The 25,117-nt window shown below is 40.2% G+C and overlaps 1 protein-coding gene across 1 annotated transcript; it reads left to right on the forward strand.

Annotated features, from left to right (window-relative positions):
• Positions 1-23,655, forward strand: LOC130933777 (pentatricopeptide repeat-containing protein At2g26790, mitochondrial-like). Its single transcript, XM_057863390.1, has 2 exons — positions 1-645; positions 22,777-23,655. The coding sequence occupies exons 1-2, from the start codon at positions 1-3 to the stop codon at positions 23,653-23,655; spliced, it is 1,524 nt and encodes a 507-aa protein (XP_057719373.1).
• The last annotated feature ends 1,462 nt before the right edge of the window (positions 23,656-25,117 follow it).

A 25,117-nucleotide genomic window follows, 5' to 3' on the forward strand; every position in this document is an offset into this window, starting at 1 on the left:
ATGTGGCTTAGCTTCAAGTTCCCCATTACCAAGTTCACTCACAGCTCTAAGTTCAAATTCAAGTTTGCTTCAACTGCTGCACTTGTACACTTCAACGATTCACACACCGATTTCAGCGAAAGTGAGGATTCTTCTTCGTCATCATCTTCTTCTTATTGTAGCAGCAATAACATCACCAACGACAACATAAAAGAAAAAAGTTTTCCCATTGTGAAAAGTTTGCAGAACGATCCTTCTCTTGCTTTTTCATTCTTCACTCAACTGAAGCAACAACAATTTGTGGGGTTCCTTGAGAACATTTCAACCTATGCAGCAATCATCAGGATTTTCTGCTACTGGGACTTGAATAGAAGGATGGATTCCGTGTTCCTTGATCTTATTGCACTGTCTAAACAGCACCCTTCATTTGAAATCCATGACTTGTTTGAGTTACTATTGGATGATGGTGGTGTTAATGGTGGGAATCACAATTACATGCTTAGAGCGATTGATGCGTATGTTAAAGCTTGTACTGTTCTTAAAATGTTTGACGAGGCCATTGATTTCTTGTTCCGAACTAGGAGGCGCAGTGTTGTGCCGAATATCCTTATTTGTAACTTTCTTATAAATAGGATGGTTGAGAATGGTAAGATTGATATGGCGTTGGCAATTTATTGGCAACTCAAGAGACTGGGTTTGTGTCTGATGAGCGGATAATTTATACGCTTTTTGGCATTGTTTTTAGGTAGTTTTTAGTAAGTTCAAGCTACTTTTAAGGATGTTTTCATTAGTTTTTATGTTAAATTCACATTTCTGGACTTTACTATGAGTTTGTGTGTTTTTCTGTGATTTCAGGTAATTTCTGGCTGAAATTGAGGGATGGTGCACGAAATTGCAATCACACTTTTGCAATCCCGCACAACTAACCAGCAAGTGCACTGGGTCGTCCAAGTAATACCTTACGTGAGTAAGGGTCGATCCCATGGAGATTGTCGGCTTGAAGCAAGCTATGGTTATCTTGTAACTCTTAGTCAGGATATCAAAGATTATCAGGATTGATTGTAAAAAGCAAAAGAACATAGAACAGGTACTTGAATTGCAGTGATGGAAAATAGGTTGAGGTTTTGGAGATGCTCTGTCTTCTGAACCTCTGCTTTCCTACTGTCTTCTTCTTCAAACACGCAAGGCTCCTTCCATGGCAAGCTGTATGCAAGGGTTTCACCGTTGTCAGTGGCTACCTCCCATCCTCTCAGTGGAAATGTTCAACGCACCCTGTCACGGCACGGCTATCCAGCTGTCGGTTCTCGATCATGTCGGAATAGAATCTAGTGATTCTTTTGCGTCTGTCACTAACGCCCCACAATCGCGAGTTTGAAGCTCGTCACAGTCATTCAATCATTGAATCCTACTCAGAATACCACAGACAAGGTTTAGACCTTCCGGATTCTCTTGAATGCCGCCATCAATTCTAGCTTATACCACGAAGATTCTGATTAAGGAATCCAAGAGATATCTACTCAATCTAAGGTAGAACGGAGGTGGTTGTCAGGCACGCGTTCATAATTGAGAATATGATGAGTGTCACGGATCATCACATTCATCTGGGTTAAGAACAAGTGATATCTTAGAACGAAGCAAGCATGATTGAATAAGAAACAGTAGTAATTGCATTAATCCATCAAGACACAGCAGAGCTCCTCACCCCCAACCATGGGGTTTAGAGACTCATGACGTAGAAGATACAATGAGAAACGTGTAAAGTGTCATGAGGTCCAGATACAATGTCAAAAGATCCTATTAATAGTGAACTAGTAACCTAGGGTTTACAGAAATGAGTAAAAGACAGAAAAATCCACTTCCGGGCCCACTTGGTGTGTGCTTGGGCTGAGCATTGAAGCATTTTCGTGTAGAGGCTCTTTCTGGAGTTAAACGCCAGCTTTTATGCCAGTTTGGGCGTTTAACTCCAATTTTTATGCCAGTTCCGGCGTTAAACGCTGGGAATTCTGAAGCTGATTTGCAACGCCGGTTTGGGCCATCAAATATCGGGAAAAGTATGGACTATTATACATTACTAGAAAGCCCAGGATGTCTACTTTCCAACTCCGTTGAGAGCGCGCCAATTGGGCTTCTGTACCTCCAGAAAATTCATTTCGAGTGCAGGGAGGTCAGAATCCAACAGCATCTGCAGTCCTTTTCAGCCTCTGAATAAGATTTTTGCTCAGGACCCTCAATTTCAGCCAGAAAATACCTGAAATCACAGAAAAACACACAAACTCATAGTAAAGTCCAGAAAAGTGAATTTTAATTAAAAACTAATAAAAATATAATAAAAACTAACTAAATCATACTAAAAACATACAAGAAATAATGCCAAAAAGCGTATAAATTATCCGCTCATCATAACACCAAACTTAAATTGTTGCTTGTCCCCAAGCAACGGAAAATCAAAATAGAATAAAAAGAAGAGAATATACTATAGACTCCAAAATATCAAAGAAACATAGTTCCAATTAGATGAGCGGGACTAGTGGCTTTTTGCTTTCGAACAGTTTTGGCATCTCGCTTTATCCTTTGAGGTTCATAATGATTGGCATCTATAGGAACTCAGGATTCAGATAGTGTTATTGATTCTCCTAGTTAGGTATGATGATTCTTGAACACAGCTACTTTATGAGTCTTGGCCGTGGCCCAAAGCACTCTGTCTTCCAGTATTACCACCGGATACATACATGCCACAGACACATGATTGGGTGAACCTTTTCAGATTGTGACTCAGCTTTGCTAGAGTCCCCAATTAGAGGTGTCCAGGGTTCTTAAGCACACTCTTTTTGCCTTGGATCACGACTTTAACCGCTCAGTCTCAAGTTGTCACTTGACACCTTCACGCCACAAGCACATGGTTAGGGACAGCTTGGTTTAGCCGCTTAGGCCAGGATGTTATTCCTGTAGGCCCTCCTATCCACTGATGCTCAAAGCCTTGGATCCTTTTTATTACCCTTGCCTTTTGGTTTAAAGGGCTATTGGCTTCTTCTGCTTGCTCTTTCTTTTTCTTTTTTTTTTCGTTTTTTTTAAATCACTGCTTTTTCTTGCTTCAAGAATCATTTTTATAAAAATTTTTCAGATCCTCAATAACAGTTCTCCTTTTCCATCATTCTTTCAAGAGCCAACAATTTTAACATTCTTAAAACAACAAATTCAAAAGACATATGCACTGTTCAAGCATGCATTCAGAAAACAAAAAGTATTGTCACCACATCAAACTAATTCAACTAGTTTCAGAGATAAATTCGAAATCCTGTACTTCTTGTTCTTTTGTGATTAAAGCATTTTTCATTTAAGAGAGGTGATGGATTCATAGGACATTCACAGCCTTAAGACATGAATTTTAAATTTTATTAATCATGAATTAAGAACAAAACTCAGAAATAGATATAAGATAAGACTAATAATAATATAAAACAAAAAAAAATTTAAATAGGCTCCTAATGATAGAGGTTATCACAGAGTTAGGACTCAACAACCTTGATTTTGAGAAGTGGATGCTCCCTCAACTTGAGGGGAGAGCTTTTGGCGTTTCATCTCTTGAAGTTCACGCCCCTGCTTCTCTTGTTCCTTCAGCAATTTGCAGAGCATGCAGTTCTGATTCTGCTATTCTTCCTTAAGTTGCTCCATAGTTTCTTGCAACTTGGTGATGGATGCTTCTAGGCTGGCCCAGTAGTCAATTTCAGGAAATTCAGGGAGGAATTCCTGCGCCCTCTTTTTGATAGAATTGTCTTGCATTTGTCCTTCCATTGACTTCTTGGTGATTGGATGTTCAATGGGTATGAATTCATCTACTCCCATCTTCACCCCAGCCTCTTTACAGAGCAAAGAGATCAAGCTTGGGTAAGCCAGTTTGGCTTCAGTGGAATTCTTATTTGCAATTGTGTAAATCTCACAAGCAATCAGATCGTGAACCTCCACTTCTTTTCCAAGCATAATGCAATGAATCATCACTGCTCTCTTGATGGTGACCTCAGAACGGTTGCTAGTGGGCAATATGGAACGCCCAATAAAGTCTAGCCAACCTCTTGCAATTGGTTTGAGGTCTCCTCTCTTGAGTTGGTTTGGGACACCTTTTGAATTGGTTATCCATTTAGTTCCAGGGAGGCATATGTCCTCTAGAACTTGATCCAACCCTTTATCTGCTCTCACCATCCTCCTATTAAAGGATTCAGGATCATCATGCAGTTGAGGCAATTTGAAGACCTCTCTTATTTTGTCCAGATGGAAGTAAATAATTCTCCCTCTGACCATGGTTCTGTAGGTATGAAAAGCAGTTCCAGTCATTCTCTGCTTATCTGTCAGCCACAGATTTGAGTAGAATTCCTGAACCATGTTCCTTCCAACCTTTGTCTTAGGGTTGGTTAGAACTTCCCATCCTCTATTTCGAATTTGCTCTTGGATTTCCGGATATTCATCTTCTTTCAGATTGAATTTGACTTCCGGGATCACTGACCTCAGACTCATTATTTTGTGGTAATGGTCTGCATGTTCTTTGGTTAAGAACTTCTCTTGACTCCAAACATCCTTTGGATTATTCTCTTTCTTGCCTCTTGAATTGGTTTGTTTTCCTCTAGGAGCCATGATCTTGATAAATCTTGGCCTAGTGATCACGGAAAAGCACACCAAACTTAGAGGTTTGCTTGTCCTCAAGCAAAAGAAAGGAAAGAGGAGAGAGAGGAGAAGAGAAAATTCGAATGGTGTGGGGGATTAGGGAGGCCGAACATGTATATATAAGGGGGGAAGGAGAGATTTCGAAAATTTGGAAGGAGATTTGAGAAGATATGGAAAAAAATTGAGAGAAAATTGAGTTTTTGAACAAGATTTGGGAAGGATTTGAGAGAGATTTGAAAATTGATTTTGATTTTTTTGAAGATTTGAAGATGAATGATGAAAGTTTGAAATGTGTTTGTGTTGAAAAGTATGGTTCAAAAAAGGAAAGTTTGAAAAAAAATTTAATCAGAAAACAAAATCTCTGTCCCCCCACCTTTCTGGCGTTAAACGCCCAGAATGGTATCCATTCTGGCGTTTAACGCCCATTTGCTAGCCATTGTGGGCGTTTAACGCCCAGCCAGGTACCCTGGCTGGCGTTAAACGCCAGAGTCCCCTTTGCCACTGGGCGTTTTGTTAAACGCCCAGGATGCTGCACACCTGGCGTTAAACACCCAGAATGGTGCCCATTCTGGCGTTTAACGCCCAAAATGGCACCCTTACTGGCGTTAAACGCCCAGAATGGTGCCCATTCTGGCGTTTAACGCCCAAAGTACCTCTTACTGGCATTTTTTCGCCAGTAAGCTCTTTTTCTCTGCTTTTTGCACTGGATCCTTCTGTAACTCTGTGAATTCCTTCAATTTTGATAATTGCCCTTGTAGAAATAAAACACATAACCTGCTAATGACTGGGTTGCCTCCCAGCAAGCGCTTCTTTATTGTCTTTAGCTGGACCTTTACTGAGGATCATTCCAGCCTCAGTTTTGAGCATTCCTGCTCAAAATTGCTTTCAAGATAATGCTTGATCCTCTGTCCATTAACAATGAACTTTTTGTCAGAATCAATATCCTGAAGCTCAACATATCCATATGGTGACACTTCTGTAATCACATACAAACCCCTCCACCGGGATTTAAGTTTTCCTGGGAACAATCTGAGCCTAGAGTTGAATAGCAGAACCTTTTGTCCTGGCTCAAAGACTCTGGAGGACAACTTCTTGTCATGCCACTTCTTTGCCTTTTCCTTATAAATCTTTGCATTTTCAAAGGCACTGAGTCTAAATTCATCTAGCTCATTTAGCTGGAGTAATCTCTTCTCACCAGCTAACTTAGCATCCAGGTTTAGGAATCTGGTTGCCCAGTAGGCTTTATGTTCCAGTTCCACGGGCAAATGACAGGCCTTGCCATACACAAGTTGGTATGGTGAGGTCCCAATTGGGGTCTTAAATGCTGTTCTGTATGCCCACAGAGCATCATCCAAGCTCCTTGCCCAATCCTTTTTTCGGGCCATCACAGTCCGTTCTAGGATTCTTTTTAACTCTCTGTTAGAGACCTCAGCTTGCCCACTTGTCTATGGATGATACGGGGTAGCCACTTTGTGGCTAATTCCATATCGGACCATAGTAGAGTACAGCTGTTTATTGCAGAAATGAGTGCCCCCATCACTGATTATGACTCTGGGAACACCAAATCTGCTGAAGATGTGTTTCTGGAGGAATTTCAGCACGGTCTTAGTATCATTAGTGGGTGTGGCAATTGCTTCCACCCATTTAGATACATAGTCTACTGCCACTAGAATATAAGTGTTTGAGTATGATGGTGGGAAGGGACCCATGAAGTCAATTCCCCATACATCAAACAATTCAATCTCTAAGATCCGTTGTTGAGGCATGGCGTATCCATGAGGTAAGTTACCAGCTCTTTGGCAGCTGTCACAGTTACGCACAAACTCTCGGGCATCTCTATAGAGAGTAGGCCAGTAGAAGCCACATTGGAGGACCTTAGTGGCTGTTCACTCACTTCCAAAATGTCCCCCATACTGTGATCCATGGCAATGCCACAGGATCCTCTGTGCTTCTTCTCTGGGTACACATCTGCGGATCATTCCGTCTGCACATCTCTTAAAGAGATATGGCTCATCCCATAGGTAGTACTTGGCATCTGAAATTAATTTCTTTCTTTGCACTCTACTGTACTCCTGTGGTATGAACCTCACAGCTTTATAATTTGCAATATCTGCAAACCATGGAGCTTCCTGGATGGCAAAGAGTTGCTCATCTGGGAAAGTCTCAGAAATCTCAGTAGAAGGGAGGGACGCCCCAGCTACTGGTTCTATTCGGGACAGATGATCAGCTACCTGGTTCTCTGTCCCTTTTCTGTCTCTTATTTCTATATCAAACTCTTGCAGAAGCAACACCTATCTTATAAGCCTGGGTTTTGAATCCTGCTTTGTGAGTAAGTATTTAAGAGTAGCATGGTCAGTGTACACAATCACTTTGGATCCCACTAGATAGGATCTAAACTTGTCAATAGCATAGACCACTGCAAGTAACTCTTTTTCTGTGGTTGTGTAATTCTTCTGTGCATCATTTAGAATACGGCTGGCATAATAAATGACGTGCAGAAGCTTGTTATGCCTCTGTCCCAACACTGCACCAATGGCATGGTCACTGGCATCACACATTAGTTCAAATGGTAATGTCCAATCTGGTGCAGAGATGACTGGTGCTGTGACCAGCTTGGCTTTCAGGGTCTCAAATGCCTGCAGACACTGTGTGTCAAACACAAATGGTGTGTCGGCAGCTAGCAGGTTGCTCAAAGGTTTTGCAATTTTCGAAAAATCCTTTATGAACCTTCTGTAGAATCCTGCATGCCCCAGAAAGCTTTTGATTGCCTTAACATTGGCAGGTGGTGGTAATTTTTCAATTACCTCTACCTTTGCCTTATCCACCTCTATTCCCCTGTTTGAAATTTTGTGCCCAAGGACAATTCCTTCAGTCACCATAAAGTGACATTTCTCCCAGTTTAAAACCAGGTTAGTCTCTTGGCACCTTTTCAGGACAAGTGCTAGGTGGTTAAGACAGGAGCTGAATGAGTCTCCATATACTGAGAAGTCATCCATGAAGACTTCCAGGAATTTCTCCACCATATCAGAGAAGATGGATAGCATGCATCTCTGAAAGGTTGCAGGAGCATTACACAGACCAAAAAGCATCCTCCTGTAGGCAAACACGCCAGAAGGGCAAGTAAATGCTGTTTTCTCTTGGTCCTGAGGATCTACTACAATTTGGTTGTAACCTGAGTAACCATCCAAAAAGCAGTAATACTCATGACCAGCTAGTCTTTCTAGCATTTGGTCTATGAATGGTAAAGGAAAATGATCCTTTCTGGTGGCTGTATTGAGCCTCCTGTAGTCAATACACATACGCCACCCTGTGACTGTTCTTGTAGGAACCAGTTCATTTTTTTCATTATGAACCACTGTCATGCCTCCCTTTTTGGGGACAACTTGGACAGGGCTCACCCAGGGGCTATCAGAAATAGGATAAATAATCCCAGCCTCTAGTAATTTAGTGACCTCTTTCTGCACCACCTCCTTCATGGCTGGATTTAGCCTCCTTTGTGGTTGGACCACTGGTTTGGCATTATCCTCCAACAGGATCTTGTGCATGCATCTAGCTGGGCTAATGCCCTTAAGATCACTTATGGACCACCCAAGAGCTGTCTTGTGTGTCCTTAGCACTTGAATAAGTGCTTCCTCTTCCTGTGGATTTAAAGCAGAGCTTATAATCACTGGAAAAGTGTCACCCTCTCCCATAAATGCATACTTCAGGGATGGGGGTAGTGGTTTGAGTTCAGGTTTGGGAGACTTATCCTCCTCCTGAAGAATTTTTGAAAATTCCTTTGTTTCCTGTGGTTCTTCTTGATTAGGTTGAGCATCCATGAAGATGTCCTCAAGCTCTTATTCTAGGCTTTCAGTCATATTGATCTCTTCCACCAAAGAGTCAATAATGTCAGCGCCCATGCAGTCATTTGGTGTGTCTGGATGCTGCATAGCTTTTACAGCATTCAACTTGAACTCATCCTCATTGACTCTCAGGGTTACTTCCCCTTTTTGTACATCAATGAGAGTTCGTCTAGTTGCTAGGAAAGGTCTTCCTAGAATGAGAGTTGCACTCTTGTGCTCCTCCATTTCCAGCACTACAAAGTCAGTTGGAAAGGCGAATGGCCCAACCTTGACAATCATGTCCTCTATTATGCCTGATGGGTGTTTAATGGAGCCATCAGCAAGTTGAAGGCATATCCGGGTTGGTCTGACTTCTTCAGTCAATCCAAGCTTTCTGATAGTGGATGCAGGTATTAGATTGATGCTTGCTCCAAGATCACATAGGGCTGTCTTGGTGCAGGCACCTTCTAATATGCATAGTATCATAAAGCTCCCTGGATCTTGAAGCTTTTCTGGTAAGCTTTTCAGAATGACTGCACTGCATTCTTCAGTGAGAAACACTTTTTCAGTTTCTCTCCAATCCTTCTTATGACTTAAGATCTCTTTCATGAACTTAGCATAAGAAGGTATTTGCTCAAGTGCCTCTGCAAATGGAATCTTTATTTCAAGAGTCCTTAGATAGTCTGCAAAGCGGGCAAATTGCTTATCCTGTTCCGCTTGGCGGAGTTTTTGAGGATAAGGCATCTTGGCTTTATATTCTTCAACCTTAGTTGCTGCAGGTTTATTCCTTGCAGAAGTGGTTGAAGAAGCCTTTTTAGAGGGATTACTGTCAGCACTCTCAGGTGTCTGATCCTCCCTTGACGTCTGAACGCCAGGCATGGGTGAAGATTGGGCGTTTAACGCCAACTTCTCTCCCTTTTCTGGCGTTTGAACGCCAGAACTGGGCAGGGAATGGGCGTTTAACGCCAGCTTTCCTCCCCTTTCTGGCGTTTGAACGCCAAAAGTACTCCTCTCCGGGCTCTTACTGTCCTCAGAGGGATTTTGGACAGTGGTTTGGTTATCTTCTGTCAATTGTTCCTTATTTGGCTTTTTGCTACTTTGAGCAGTGCCATTTAATGTCTTCCCACTCCTCAGTTGAACTGCTTGACATTCTTCTGTTATCTGTTTAGATATCTGCTGTTTTGCTTGATTCAACTGCAGTTCTATGTTCTTATTGGCAATTTTAGTTTCATGGAGCATCTCTTTAAATTCTGATAACTGTTTTGTCATCAGGTGTAATTGTTGATTAAGCTCAATCATCTGTTCTTGAGGATTAGGATCAGTGGCTGCTGCCATGTCTTCCTCTTTTGGAGAGAACTCATTGCTAGAGTACAAATATTGATTTCTAGCAACAGTGTCTATAAGCTCTTGAGCCTCTTCAATTGTCTTCCTCATGTGTATAGATCCACCAGCTGAGTGGTCTAAAGACATCTGAGCTTTTTCTGTAAGCCCATAGTAGAAGATGTCTAATTGTACCCACTCTGAAAACATTTCAGAGGGGCATTTTCTTAGCATACCTCTATACCTCTCCCAGGCATTATAAAGGGATTCATTATCCTCTTGTTTAAAGCCTTGGATGTCCAGCCTTAGCTGTGTCATCCTCTTTGGAGGGTAAAAGTGATTCAGGAATTTGTCTGATAACTGTTTCCATGTCTTTATGCTTGCTGTAGGTTGGTTATTCAACCACCTTTTAGCTTGATCTTTTACAGCAAATGGAAACAGTAATAATCTGTAGACATCCTGATCCACCTCTTTATCACGTACTGTGTCAGCAATTTGCAAGAACTGTGCCAGAAACTCAGTGGGTTCTTCTTGTGGAAGACCGGAATACTGGCAGTTTTGCTGCACTATGATAATAAGTTGAGGATTTAGCTCAAAGCTGCTTGCTTTGATGGGAGGTGTACAGATGCTACTCCCATATGCAGCTGTAATGGGGTTAGCATATGACCCCAGAGTCCTTCTGGACTGTTCATTCCCATTTATGTCCATATTGGAGAAAAGGGAATTGATGTGAATAGTAATCAAGATATATATGTATATATATTTTTTTGAAAAGAGGAAAGATAAAAACAACAAAGAGACACCAAACTTAAAATTTTTCAAAAAATCAAACATGAATTTTCGAAATTTTAAAGAAAAACACAAAGAAGACACCAAACTTAGAATTTTTAAAGATCAACAAGGGACTAAGGACATGCAAATTCGAAAATTAAAAGAAAAACAAAAACATGCAATTGACACCAAACTTAAAATATGAAATTATACTAAAATAAAGGACTCTAAACCAACAAAACAAAACAATCCTAATCTAAGCAACAAGATAAGCCGTCAGTTGTCCAAACTCGAACAATCCCCGGCAACGGCGCCAAAAACTTGGTGCACGAAATTGCAATCACACTTTTGCAATCCCGCACAACTAACCAGCAAGTGCACTGGGTCGTCCAAGTAATACCTTACATGAGTAAGGGTCGATCCCACGGAGATTGTCGGCTTGAAGCAAGCTATGGTTATCTTGTAACTCTTAGTCAGGATATCAAAGATTATCAGGATTGATTGTAAAAAGCAAAAGAACATAGAACAGGTACTTGAATTGCAGTGATGGAGAATAGGTTGAGGTTTTGGAGATGCTCTGTCTTCTGAACCTCTGCTTTCCTACTGTCTTCTTCTTCAAACACGCAAGGCTCCTTCCATGGCAAGCTGTATGCAAGGGTTTCACCGTTGTCAGTGGCTACCTCCCATCCTCTCAGTGGAAATGTTCAACGCACCCTGTCACGGCACGGCTATCCAGCTGTCGGTTCTCGATCATGTCGGAATAGAATCCAGTGATTCTTTTGCGTCTGTCACTAACGCCCCACAATCGCGAGTTTGAAGCTCGTCACAGTCATTCAATCATTGAATCCTACTCAGAATACCACAGACAAGGTTTAGACCTTCCGGATTCTCTTGAATGCCGCCATCAATTCTAGCTTATACCACGAAGATTCTGATTAAGGAATCCAAGAGATATCTACTCAATCTAAGGTAGAACGGAGGTGGTTGTCAGGCACGCATTCATAGTTGAGAATATGATGAGTGTCACGGATCATCACATTCATCCGGGTTAAGAACAAGTGATATCTTAGAACGAAGCAAGCATGATTGAATAAGAAACAGTAGTAATTGCATTAATCCATCAAGACACAGCAGAGCTCCTCACCCCCAACCATGGGGTTTAGAGACTCATGCCATAGAAGATACAATGAGAAACGTGTAAAGTGTCATGAGGTCCAGATACAATGTCAAAAGATCCTATTAATAGTGAACTAGTAACCTAGGGTTTACAGAAATGAGTAAATGACAGAAAAATCCACTTCCGGGCCCACTTGGTGTGTGCTTGGGCTGAGCATTGAAGCATTTTCGTGTAGAGGCTCTTTCTGGAGTTAAACGCCAGCTTTTATGCCAGTTTGGGCGTTTAACTCCAATTTTTATGCCAGTTCCGGCGTTAAACGCAGGGAATTCTGAAGCTGATTTGCAACGCCGGTTTGGGCCATCAAATATCGGGCAAAGTATAGACTATTATACATTGCTGGAAAGCCCAGGATGTCTACTTTCCAACTCCGTTGAGAGCGCGCCAATTGGGCTTCTGTAGCTCCAGAAAATCCATTTCGAGTGCAGGGAGGTCAGAATCCAACAGCATCTGCAGTCCTTTTCAGCCTCTGAATCAGATTTTTGCTCAGGACCCTCAATTTCAGCCAGAAAATACCTGAAATCACAAAAAAACACACAAACTCATAGTAAAGTCCAGAAAAGTGAATTTTAATTAAAAACTAATAAAAATATAATAAAAACTAACTAAATCATACTAAAAACATACAAGAAATAATGCCAAAAAGCGTATAAATTATCCGCTCATCAAGGGACTTGAGCAAAACTCTGAAAAAGGCTGACAAAAGGACTGTTGATGCTGTTGGAATCTGACCTACCTTCACTCGAAATGAATTTTCTGGAGCTACAGAACTCCAAATAGCGTGCTCTCAACGGCGTTGGAAAGTAGACATCCAGAGCTTTCTAGCAATATATAATAGTCCATACTTTATTCGGAAATTGACGATGTAACTTGGCGTTGAACGCCAAGTACATGCTGCTGTCTGGAGTTAAACGCCAGAAACACGTCATGACCCGGAGTTGAACGCCCAAAACACGTTATAACTTGGAGTTCAACTCCAATAAACGCCTCAGCTCGTGTATAGATCAAGCTCAGCCCAAGCATACACCAAGTGGGCCCTGGAAGTGGATTTATGCATCAATTACTTACTCATGTAAACCCTAGTAGCTAGTCTAGTATAAATAGGATGATTTACTATTGTATTAGACATCTTTTGACAGTTTAATCTTTTGACTGTTTAGCCTTTGATTATTCGGTCTCTTGATCATTCAAGGGGGCTGGCCATTCGGCCATGCCTGAACCTTTCACTTATGTATTTTCAACGGTGGAGTTTCTGCACACCATAGATTAAGGGTGTGGAGCTCTGCTGTACCTCAAGTTTCAATACAATTACTATTACTTTCTATTCAATTCTCTTTTATTCTTATTCCAAGATATACGTTGCACAACACTTTGATGAATGTAATGATCCGTGACACTCATCATCATTCTCACCTATGAACGCGCGTGATTGACAACCACTTCCGTTCTACTCTAGGCCGGGCGCATATCTCTTAGATTCCCCAACAGAATCTTTGTGGTATAAGCTAGATAGATGGCGGCATTCATGGGAATTCGGAAAGTCTAACCTTGTCTGTGGTATTCCGAGTAGGATTCCGGTATTGAATGATTGTGACAAGCTTCAAACTCCTGAAGGCTGGGCGTGATGACAAACGCAAAAGAATCAATGGATTCTACTCCAACCTGATTGAGAACCGACAGATGATTAGCCATGCTGTGACAGAGTATTTGGACCATTTTCACTGAGAGGATGGAATGTAGATATCAACAAGGGTGATGCCTCCAGACGATTAGCCGTGCAGTGACAGCGCATAGGACCATTTTCCCGAGAGGATTAAAAGTAGCCTTTGATGATGGTGATGCCCTACATACAGCTTGCCATGGAAAGGAGTAAGAAGGATTGGATGAAAGTAATACGAACGTAGAGATTCGAAAGGATTCTAGCATCTCCACACGCCTATCTGAAATTCCCACTATTGATTTACATAAGTATTTCTATCCCTTTTTATTTTCTATTTATTATTAATTTTCGAAACCCATAACTATTTAATCTGCCTATCTGAGATTTACAAGGTGACCATAGCTTGCTTCATACCAACAATCTCTGTGGGATCGACCCTTACTCACGTAAGGTATTACTTGGATGACCCAGTACACTTGCTGGTTAAGTTGAACGGAGTTGTGAGCTTCTCTAACAGTGCCTGGAACTCTTTGATCACAATTTCGTCCACCAAGTTTTTGGCGCCGTTGCCGGGGATTGTTCGAGTATGGACAACTGACGGTTCATCTTGTTGCTCAGATTAGGTAATTTTCTTTTTAAAAATCTTTTTCAAAATTTTTCTTTTCTTTTTCGTTTTTCCTAACATTATTTTCGAAAAAAAAAATTAATAAAAATACAAAAATATCATAAAATCATAAAAATCAAAAATATTTTGTGTTTCTTGTTTGAGTCTTGAGTCAATCTTTAAGTTTGGTGTCAATTGCATGCTTTAAAAAATTTTTCTTGCATTTTTCGAAAATTGCATGCATTCATAGTGTTCTTCATGATCTTCAAGATGTTCTTGACAATTCTTCTTGTTTGATCTTGATGTTTTCTTGTTTTGTGTTGTTTGTTATTTTTCATATGCATTTTTTGTTTGTTAGAGTCCATGCATTAAAGATTTCTAAGTTTGGTGTCTTGCATGTTTTCTTTGCATAAAAAATTTTTCAAAAATATGTTCTTGATGTTCATCATGATCTTCAAAGTGTTCTTGGTGTTCATCTTGACATTCATAGCATTCTTGCATGCATTCATTGTTTTGATCTAAAAATTTCATGCATTGAGTATTTTTGTTGTTTTTCTCTCTCATCATAAAAAATTCAAAAATAAAAAAATATCTTTTCCTTTTTTTTATCTCCAAATTTTCGAAAATTTGAGTTGACTTAGTCAAAAATTTTAAAAATTAGTTGTTTCTTACAAGTCAAGTCAAAATTTCAATTTAAAAAATCTTATCTTTTCAAAATCTTTTTCAAAAATCATATCTTTTTCATTTTTTTTCTATTTTTCGAAAATTTCAAAATTATTTTTCAAAATACTTTCAAAATCTTTTTCTTATCTTTATATCAAATTTTCGAAAATTAGCTAACAATTAATGTGATTGATTCAAAAATTTGAAGATTGTTACTTGCTTGTTAAGAAAGGTTCAATCTTTAAATTCTAGAATTTTATCTTGTAGTTTCTTGTTAGTTAAGTCTTTTAAAAAAAATTAAATCTTTTTCAAAATATCTTTTTTCTTAAAATTTTTATCTTATCTATTTATCTTATCTTTTTCAAAAACTTTATCTTTTTCAAAATTTGATTTCAAAAAAATCTTATCTAACTTCTTATCTTCTTATCTTTTTAAAATTTGATTTCAAATCTTTTTCAATCAACTAACTAACTTTTTGTTTGTTTCTTATCTTTTTCAAAACCACCTAACTACTTTCCCTCTCTAATTTTCGAAAATATCTCACCTCTTTTTCAAAAATTCTTTTTGTTCTAAATTTTAATTTTAATTATATCTTATATTTAATTTTTGAAAATTACTAACCCTTTTTCAAATTATTTTCGAAATTCTCCCTCTCTTTTCTTATTCTATTTAATTATTTAATTACTAACACTTCTCTTCACCTCTCTCTATCTAAAAATCCGAACCATTCTTCTTCACTCTTCTCCCCTTTCTTTTTCTACTAACATAAAGGAATCTCTATACTGTGACATAGAGGATTCCTCTTCTTTTCTTGTTTTCTTCTCTTTCATATGAGCAGGAACAAGGATAAAGGCACTCTTGTTGAAATTGATCCAGAACCTGAAAGGACCCTGAAGAGAAAATTAAGAGAAGCTAAGTCACAACAATCTAAAGGTAACCTTTCAGAAACATTAGAACAAGAGAAGGAGATGGCAGCCGAAAATAATAATAATGCAAGGAGAATGCTTGGTGACTTCACAAAGCCAACGTCCAAATTTGATGGAAGAAACATCTCCATTCCTGCCATTGGAGCCAACAACTTTGAGCTGAAACCTCAGTTAGTTGCCTTAATGCAACAAAACTGCAAGTTTTATGGGCTTCCATCTGAAGATCCTTATCAGTTTTTAACTGAATTCTTGCAGATCTATGAGATTGTTAAGACGAATGGAGTTGATCCTGAAGTCTACAGACTCATGCTTTTCCCTTTTGCTGTAAGAGACAGAGCTAGAATATGGTTGGATTCACAACCTAAGGATAGCCTGGACTCCTGGGATAAGCTGGTCACAGCCTTCTTGGATAAATTCTTTCCTCCTCAAAAGCTGAGCAAGCTGAGAGTGGATGTTCAAACCTTCAAACAAAAAGATGGTGAATCCCTCTATGAAGCTTGGGAAAGATACAAGCAACTGACCAAAAGATGTCCATCTGACATGTTTTCAGAATGGACCATATTAGATATATTCTATTACGGTCTATCTGAATTTTCGAAAATGTCATTGGACCATTCTACAGGTGGATCTATTCACCTAAAGAAAACGCCTGAAGAGGCTCAAGAACTCATTGACATGGTTGCAAACAACCAATTCATGTACACTTCTGAGAGGAATTCCGTGAATAATGGGATACCTCAGAAGAAAGGAGTTCTTGAAATTGATGCTCTGAATGCCATATTGGCTCAGAACAAAGTGTTGACTCAACAGGTCAACATGATCTCTCAAAATCTGAATGGATGACAACATGCATCTAACAGTACTAGAGAGGCAGCTTCTGAAGAAGCTTATGATCCTGAGAACCCTGCCATGGCAGAGGTTAATTACATGGGTGAACCTTATGGAAATACCTATAACTCATCATGGAGAAATCATCCAAATTTCTCATGGAAGGATCAACAAAAGCCTCAACAAGGCTTTAACAATGGTGGACGCAACAGGCTGAGCAATAGCAAGCCTTTTCCATCATCTTCTCAGCAACAGACAGAGAATTCTGAACAAAGCACCTCTAATTTAGCAAATTTAGTCTCTGATCTGTCAAAGGCCACTTTCAGTTTCATGAGTGAAACAAGATCCTCCATCAGAAATCTGGAGGCATAAGTGGGCCAGCTGAGTAAGAAAGTCATTGAAACTCCTCCCAGTATTCTCCCAAGCAATACAGAAGAGAATCCAAAAGGAGAGTGCAAGGCCATTGATTTAGTCAATATGGCCGAATGCACAAGGGAGGAGGAGGACGAAAATCCTAGTGAGGAAGACCTCCTGGGACGTCCCTCAAGCAAGAAGGAGTTTCCTATTAAGGATCCAAAGGAATCTGAGGCTCATATAGAGACCATAGAGATTCCATTAAATCTCCTTCTGCCATTCATGAGCTCTGAAGACTATTCTTCCTCTGAGGAGGATGAAGATCTGACTGGAGAGCAAGTTGCTCAATATTTAGGAGCTATCATGAAGCTGAATGCCAAGTTGTTTGGTAATGAGACTTGGGAAAGTGAACCTCCCTTGCTCATTAGTGAATTGAATACCTGGATTCAGCAAATTTTACCTCAAAAGAAACAAGATCCTGGCAAGTTTTTGATACCTTGTACCATAGGCACCATGACCTTTGCAAAAGCTCTGTGTGATCTGGGGTCAGGGATAAATCTTATGCCACTCTCTGTAATGGAGAAGCTGTGGATCATTGAGGTACAACCTGCCTTGTTCTCATTACAACTGGCAGACAAGTCATTGAGACAAGCTTATGGAATAGTAGAGGACGTGTTAGTAAAGGTTGAAGGCCTTTACATCCCTGCTGATTTCATAATCTTAGACACTAGGGAGGAAGAGGATGATTGCATCATCCTTGGAAGACCTTTCCTAGCCACAGCAGGAGCTGTGATAGATGTCAACAGAGGTGAATTAGTCCTTCAATTGAATGGGGACTACCTTGTGTTTAAGGCACATGGCCATCCCTCTGTGACAAAAGAGAGTAAGCATGAAGAGCTTCTCTCAGTTCAGAGTCAAGAAGAGCCCCAACAGTCAAACTCTAAGTTTGGTGTTGGGAGGCCACAACCAAACTCTAAGTTTGGTGTTAAGACCCCATATCCAAACTCTAAGTTTGGTGTTGGGACTATACAACATTGACCTGATCACCTTTGTGGCTCCATGAGAGCCACTGTCAAGCTATTGACATTAAAGAAGCGCTTGTTGGGAGGCAACCCAATTTTATTTATCTAATTTTTATTTTATTCTATATTATTATTATTTTGTGTTTTATTAGGTACATGATCATGTGGAGTCACAGAAAAAATATAAAAATTAAAAACAGAATCAAAAATAGTAGAAGAAAAAAATCACACCCTGGAGGAAGCACAGGCTGGCGTTCAACGCCAGTAAGATGCATCTGGCCGGCGTTCAACGCCAGAACAGAGCATCATTCTGGCGCTGAACGCCAGAAACAAGCAACATTCTGGCGCTGAACGCTAGGAATGTGCCTAGAAAAGAAAAGCTGGCGCTGAACGCCAGTAACAAGCATGAAACTGGCGTTCAACGCCAGAAACATGCTTTACATGGGCGTTGAACGCCCAGAACGTGCAGCACTCGGCGTTTAAATGCCAGAATGGTGTGCAAAGGCATTTTACATGCCTATTTGGTGCAGGGATGGAATTCTTTGACACCTCAGGATCTGTGGACCCCACAGGATCACCTCAGGATCTGTGAACCCCACAGGATCCCCACCTAACATATTCCCACCTTACCTCCTAACCCTAGTTTTACTCTTCCCCATATCACACTTCCCAAAAAAAACCCTTCACCAATCACCTCAATCTTTCTTCCCAATCACCCCCTTCACCACTCACATCCATCCATTCTTCCCCATAAACCCCACCTACCTTCAAAATTCAAAACCATTTTCCCACCCATTCCCACCCTAAATGGCCGAACATATACTCTCCCCTCTCCCTATATATACCCTTCCATTCTACTTCATTTTCACACAACACAACCCCTCTTCCATACCTTGGCCGAACCTACATCTCTCCTTCTCCTCCATATTTTCTTCTTCTTCTTCTTCTCTTCTTTCTTCTATTGCTCGAGGGCGAGCAATATTTTAAGTTTGGTGTGGTAAAAGCATAAGCTTTTTGTTTTTCCATTACCATCAATGGCACCTAAGGCCGGAGAATCCTCTAGAAAAGGAAAAGGGAAGATAAAAGCTTCCACCTCCGAGTCATGGGAGATGGAAAAATTCATCTCCAAGAGCCATCAAGACCACTTCTATGATGTGGTGGCAAAGAAGAATGTGATCCCTGAGGTCCCTTTCAATCTCAAGAAAAATGAGTATCCGGAGATCCGACATGAAATCCGAAGAAGAGGTTGGGAAGTCCTAACCAACCCCATGCAACAAGTCGGAATCTTAATGGTTCAAGAGTTTTATGCCAATGCATGGATCACTAGGAACCATGATCAAGGTATGAACCCGAGTCCAAAGAATTATCTCACAATGATTCGGGGGAAATACTTAGATTTTAGTCCGGAAAATGTGAGGTTGGCATTCCACTTGCCCATGATGCAAGGAGATGAACGCCCCTACACTAGAAGGGTCAACTTTAATCAAAGGTTGGACCAAGTCCTTATGGACATATGTGTGGAAGGAGCTCAATGGAAGAGAGACTCCAAAGGCAAGCCAGTCCAACTAAGAAGACTGGACCTCAAGCCTGTAGCTAGAGGATGGTTGGAGTTTATTCAACGCTCCATCATTCCCACTAGCAACCGATCTGAAGTTACTGTGGATCGGGCCATCATGATTCATAGCATCATGATTGGAGAGGAAGTAGAAGTTCATGAGGTCATCTCCAATGAAATCTACAAAATAGCTGACAAGCCCTCCAACACGGCATGGCTAGCTTTTCCTCACCTTATTTGCCATCTATGTTACTCAGCTGGAGTTATCATAGAAGGAGACATCTCCATTGAAGAGGATAAGCCCATCACCAAGAAGAGGATGGAGCAAGCAAGAGAGACCCTCCATGGTTCTCAAGAGATGCATGAGGAAGCTCATCATTAAGAAATCCCTGAGATGCCTCAAGGGATGCACTTTCCTCCCAACAACTATTAGGAACAACTCAACACTTCCTTAGAAGATTTGAGCCACAATGTGGAACAATTAAGGGTGGAACATCATGAGCACTCCATCATTCTCCAAGAAATAAGAGAAGATCAAAGAGCAATGAGGGAGGAGCAACAAAGGCAAGGAAGGGACATAGAAGAGCTTAAGAACATTGTTGGTCCTTCAAGAAGAAGACGCCACTAAAGGTGGATTCATTCCTTGTTCTTATTTCTTTCTGTTTTTTGGTTTTTAATGTTGTGTTTATCTATGTTTTTGTGTCTCTACTTCATGATCATTAGTATGTAGTAACTATGTCTTAAAGCTATGAATAAAATTCATTAATCCTTCACCTCTCTTAAATGAAATATGTTTTAATTCAAAAGGACAAGAAGTACATGAATTTCGAAATTATCCTTGAATTTAATTTAATTATATTGATGTGGTGACAATACTTTTTGTTTTCTGAATGAATGCTTGAACAGTGCATATTTTTTATCTTGTTGTTTATGAATGTTAAAACTGTTGGCTCTTGAAAGAATGATGAACAAAGAGAAATGTTATTGATAATCTGAAAAATCATGAAATTGATTCTTGAAGCAAGAAAAAGCAGTGAAAAAGAAGAAGCTTGCGAAAAAAAATGGCGAAAAAAAATAGAAAGAAAAAGAAAAAGCAAGTAGAAAAAGCCAATAGCCCTTAAAACCAAAAGGCAAGGGTAAAAAGGATCCAAGGCTTTGAGCATCAATGGATAGGAGGGCCCAAGGAAATAAAATCCAGGCCTAAGCGGCTAAATCAAGCTGTCCCTAACCATGTGCTTGTGTCATGCAGGTCCAAGTGAAAAGCTTGAGACTGAGTGGTTAAAGTCGTGATCCAAAGCAAAAGAGTGTGCTTAAGAGCTCTGGACACCACTAACTGGGGACTCTAGCAAAGCTGAGTCACAATCTAAAAAGGTTCACCCAGTTATGTGTCTGTGGCATTTATGTATCCGGTGGTAATACTGGAAAACAAAGTGCTTAGGGCCACGGCCAAGACTCATAAGTAGCTGTGTTCAAGAATCAACATGCTTAACTAGGAAAGTCAATAACACTATCCAAAATTCTAAGTTCCTAGAAAAGCCAATCATTCTGAACTTCAAAGGAAAAAGTGAGATGCCAAAACTGTTCAGAAGCAAAAAGCTACAAGTCCCGCTCATCTAATTATAATTAATATTCATTGATATTTTGGAATTTATAGTATATTCTCTTCTTTTTATCCTATTTGATTTTCAGTTTCTTGGGGACAAGCAACAATTTAAGTTTGGTGTTGTGATGAGCGGATAATTTATACGCTTTTTGGCATTGTTTTTAGGTAGTTTTTAGTAAGTTCAAGCTACTTTTAAGGATGTTTTCATTAGTTTTTATGTTAAATTCACATTTCTGGACTTTACTATGAGTTTGTGTGTTTTTCTATGATTTCAGGTAATTTCTAGCTGAAATTGAGGGACTTGAGCAAAACTCTGAAAAAGGCTGACAAAAGGACTGCAGATACTGTTGGAATCTGACCTCCCTGCACTCAAAATGAATTTTCTGGAGCTACAGAACTCCAAATGGCGCGCTCTCAACGGTGTTGGAAAGTAGACATCCAGAGCTTTCCATCAATATATAATAGTCCATACTTTATTCGGAAATTGACGACGTAACTTGGCGTTGAACGCCAAGTACATGCTGCTGTCTGGAGTTAAACGGCAGAAACACGTCATGACCCGGAGTTGAACGCCCAAAACACGTTATAACTTGGAGTTCAACTCCAATAAACGCCTCAGCTCGTGGATAGATCAAGCTCAGCCCAAGCATACACCAAGTGGGCCCCAGAAATGGATTTATGCATCAATTACTTACTCATGTAAACCCTAGTAGCTAGTCTAGTATAAATAGGATGATTTACTATTGTATTAGACATCTTTTGACAGTTTAATCTTTTGACTGTTTAGCCTTTGATTATTCGGTCTCTTGATCATTCAAGGGGGCTGGCCATTCGGCCATGCCTGAACCTTTCACTTATGTATTTTCAACGGTGGAGTTTCTGCACACCATAGATTAAGGGTGTGGAGCTCTGCTGTACCTCAAGTTTCAATACAATTACTATTACTTTCTATTCAATTCTCTTTTATTCTTATTCCAAGATATACGTTGCACAACACTTTGATGAATGTAATGATCCGTGACACTCATCATCATTCTCACCTATGAATGCACGTGATTGACAACCACTTCCGTTCTACTCTAGGCCGGGCGCATATCTCTTAGATTCCCCAACAGAATCTTCGTGGTATAAGCTAGATAGATGGCAGCATTCATGGGAATCCAGAAAGTCTAACCTTGTCTGTGGTATTCCGAGTAGGATTCCGGTATTGAATGACTGTGACAAGCTTCAAACTCCTGAAGGCTGGGCGTGATGACAAACGCAAAAGAATCAATGGATTCTACTCCAACCTGATTGAGAACCGACAGATGATTAACCGTGCTGTGACAGAGCATTTGGACCATTTTCACTGAGAGGATGGGATGTAGCTATCAACAAGGGTGATGCCTCCAGACGATTAGCCGTGCAGTGACAGCGCATAGGACCATTTTCCCGAGAGGATTAAAAGTAGCCTTTGATGATGGTGATGCCCTACATACAGCTTGCCATGGAAAGGAGTAAGAAGGATTGGATGAAAGTAATACGAACGTAGAGATTCGAAAGGATTCTAGCATCTCCACACGCCTATCTGAAATTCCCACTATTGATTTACATAAGTATTTCTATCCCTTTTTATTTTCTATTTATTATTAATTTTCGAAACCCATAACTATTTAATCTGCCTATCTGAGATTTACAAGGTGACCATAGCTTGCTTCATACCAACAATCTCTGTGGGATCGACCCTTACTCACGTAAGGTATTACTTGGATGACCCAGTACACTTGCTGGTTAAGTTGAACGGAGTTGTGAGCTTCTCTAACAGTGCCTGGAACTCTTTGATCACAATTTCGTCCACCAGTGTCCTAACCATTACACTTATGCTATTGTGATAAAGGCATTCTTTAAGAAGTGTAAACTGAAAGAGGCACGTTATGTGTTCAAGGAGATGAAAGAACGCGGGGTAAGGCCTCATTCGTATTGTTACACGGCTTATATTGAGGGGCTTTGCAACAATATGAGGTCCGATGAGGGATATAAAGCCCTCCAAGAATGTAGATGGGAGAATGTCCCTGTAGACCTTTATGCTTATATAGTCGTTGTCCGGGGATTTTGCCGTGAGAAGAAGTTTGATGAAGCCGAGATAGTGTTTTTAGATATGGAAGAGAAAGGGCTGGTTTGTCAGGATGTTTATTCAGCATTGATCTTTGGGTACTGTAAAAGTCATAATCTGACAAAAGCTTTAGCCCTATATGAAGACATGCTTTCAAGAGGTATAAAAACGAATTGTGTGATTGTTAGCTACATCCTTCAGTGCAGGATTGAGCTGGGCCGTACTATGGAGGTGGTTAAGATGTTCAAAGAATTGAAGGAATTAGATATGTTTCTTGATGAGGTGGCCTACAACATTGTATTCAGCGCTTTGTGTAAGCAGGGGAATGTGGACGATGCAGTGGACATGGTGAAAGACATGAAAGCTAAGCGTATGGTTTTAGATATTAAGCACTATACAACCCTTATAAATGGATACTTCCTTGGGGGTCAACTTGATAATGCCTATGCTATGATCAAAGAAATGAAAGAGAAAGGTTTGAAGCCTGATCTTGTCACATATAACGTAATTGCCTCTGGTTTGTCTAGAAATGGCTGGACTCATGGTGCAATTTTGTACTATTTGGAGACTCAAGGTGTGAAGCCAAACTCCATTACACACAAGATGATTGATGGTTTTAGTGGCTAAGAGAAGGGGGGTTGAATCTTAGCCCCCTTTTTGCTTGATTGAGCTTTCTGGTCTTTGAGGAGACTTTTCTGTTTTTGTCTCGTTCCTAGCCACGAGACTTTTTATTTTGTCTCGTCACTTGGCACGAGATATTTTTGGTTTTAGCTCCTGAGCAGTAGAAACAGAAGTAGAGTAGTAGAGAAAGAAGATTACACCCAGATATATCCTGGTACAGCTGCTAAGTGCAATGCAGCCTACATCCAATCTCCATCATAACAATGATGGAATTTCATTATAATCAACATGATTACAAACTGTAAAGTGCTAACCCAACTTACAAGGGGATTCCCACAGAATCATGAAACACAACACAGATGTACAAAGGAACTCTAAGATATCTATGGATTTTTCTTTTAATTTTGCACTCTCTGCCTTTTTCCGCTCTATGGTTTTTTCATACAAACCTCACTGTTTGCCTTTTTCCATGAGACTCAAGACATGGCAAAATTAAACAGAAAAATACAAAACAGAATACATTGAAGGAGAAGAAAATCTGTAAGCTTAGGTAGCTATGAGACTTCTGTGCCTTTCACTCTCAAACTTTCTCCTTGAATCAAACCGTGACTGTTCACCCCTTTTATAGAGAAGAGAAGCCTTCACAGTTGAAACAAAAACAAGCTTAACTTCTTTTCCTTCAAAACATAACCGGTTCGGCCATACAGAGAGAAGAAGTAACTCATGCAAAACCCAACATGCAAATACCTCTAGTTCTTCCTTGGTCATCACCCTTCATCAATCCGAGCGCTCCATCCTTGGCTTGCTCTCCAAGATGGATTTCTGGCCCCTGATGCTTCATGATGATGATGGCTTTATCTGCTCAAATCTCTGCCTCTTCCATCATTTCGCCACTCTAGCTACTTCCTGTGGTGGTTGAGCAGAATCAGAGACAAGCCATGCCTCCAAGAATCTCTTCCTTGCTGGCCGAATTTCCTTCTTTCTTTTTGGGTATGAAGAGCTCGAGATTACCTTACCAAATCTTACCATATTTAGTGAAAATCTTAGCCATAGCATACTTTTATTTTGTTATGTTTTCTTGCTATCATCAGATGGTCTTGAGACGTGCTCCATCTTCTTTTTGGTGAGTAGGTGTAGCTTCCATGGCTTCTTGGACAATGACCGAAGGAGAAGAAGGAAAGATGAGAGAGAATAAACAACTTGGAAGGAAAGCAATTGAATGAGTTAATCAATATAATTACAAAGTTGCTTTTACTTCCCTTAGAGTGGCGTGCAGCACTAAGCAAATCAATCATGTCACTCATATTCTCTCTCTCATTTATGTTTCCAATGCTACCAAATTAAAATTTGAAATCCATCCTTAATGAGAGATGGAATCCGTTGGAGAGCATAAGGCAAATGGTAACATTTGCTTTCCTGATGGATTTTGGATCATGCATTGGATCTTAGCATAGATCTTGGGCTTGTA

Source organism: Arachis stenosperma, chromosome 6 (genome assembly GCF_014773155.1).
Source record: "Arachis stenosperma cultivar V10309 chromosome 6, arast.V10309.gnm1.PFL2, whole genome shotgun sequence".
NCBI classification, from domain to species: domain Eukaryota; kingdom Viridiplantae; phylum Streptophyta; class Magnoliopsida; order Fabales; family Fabaceae; genus Arachis; species Arachis stenosperma.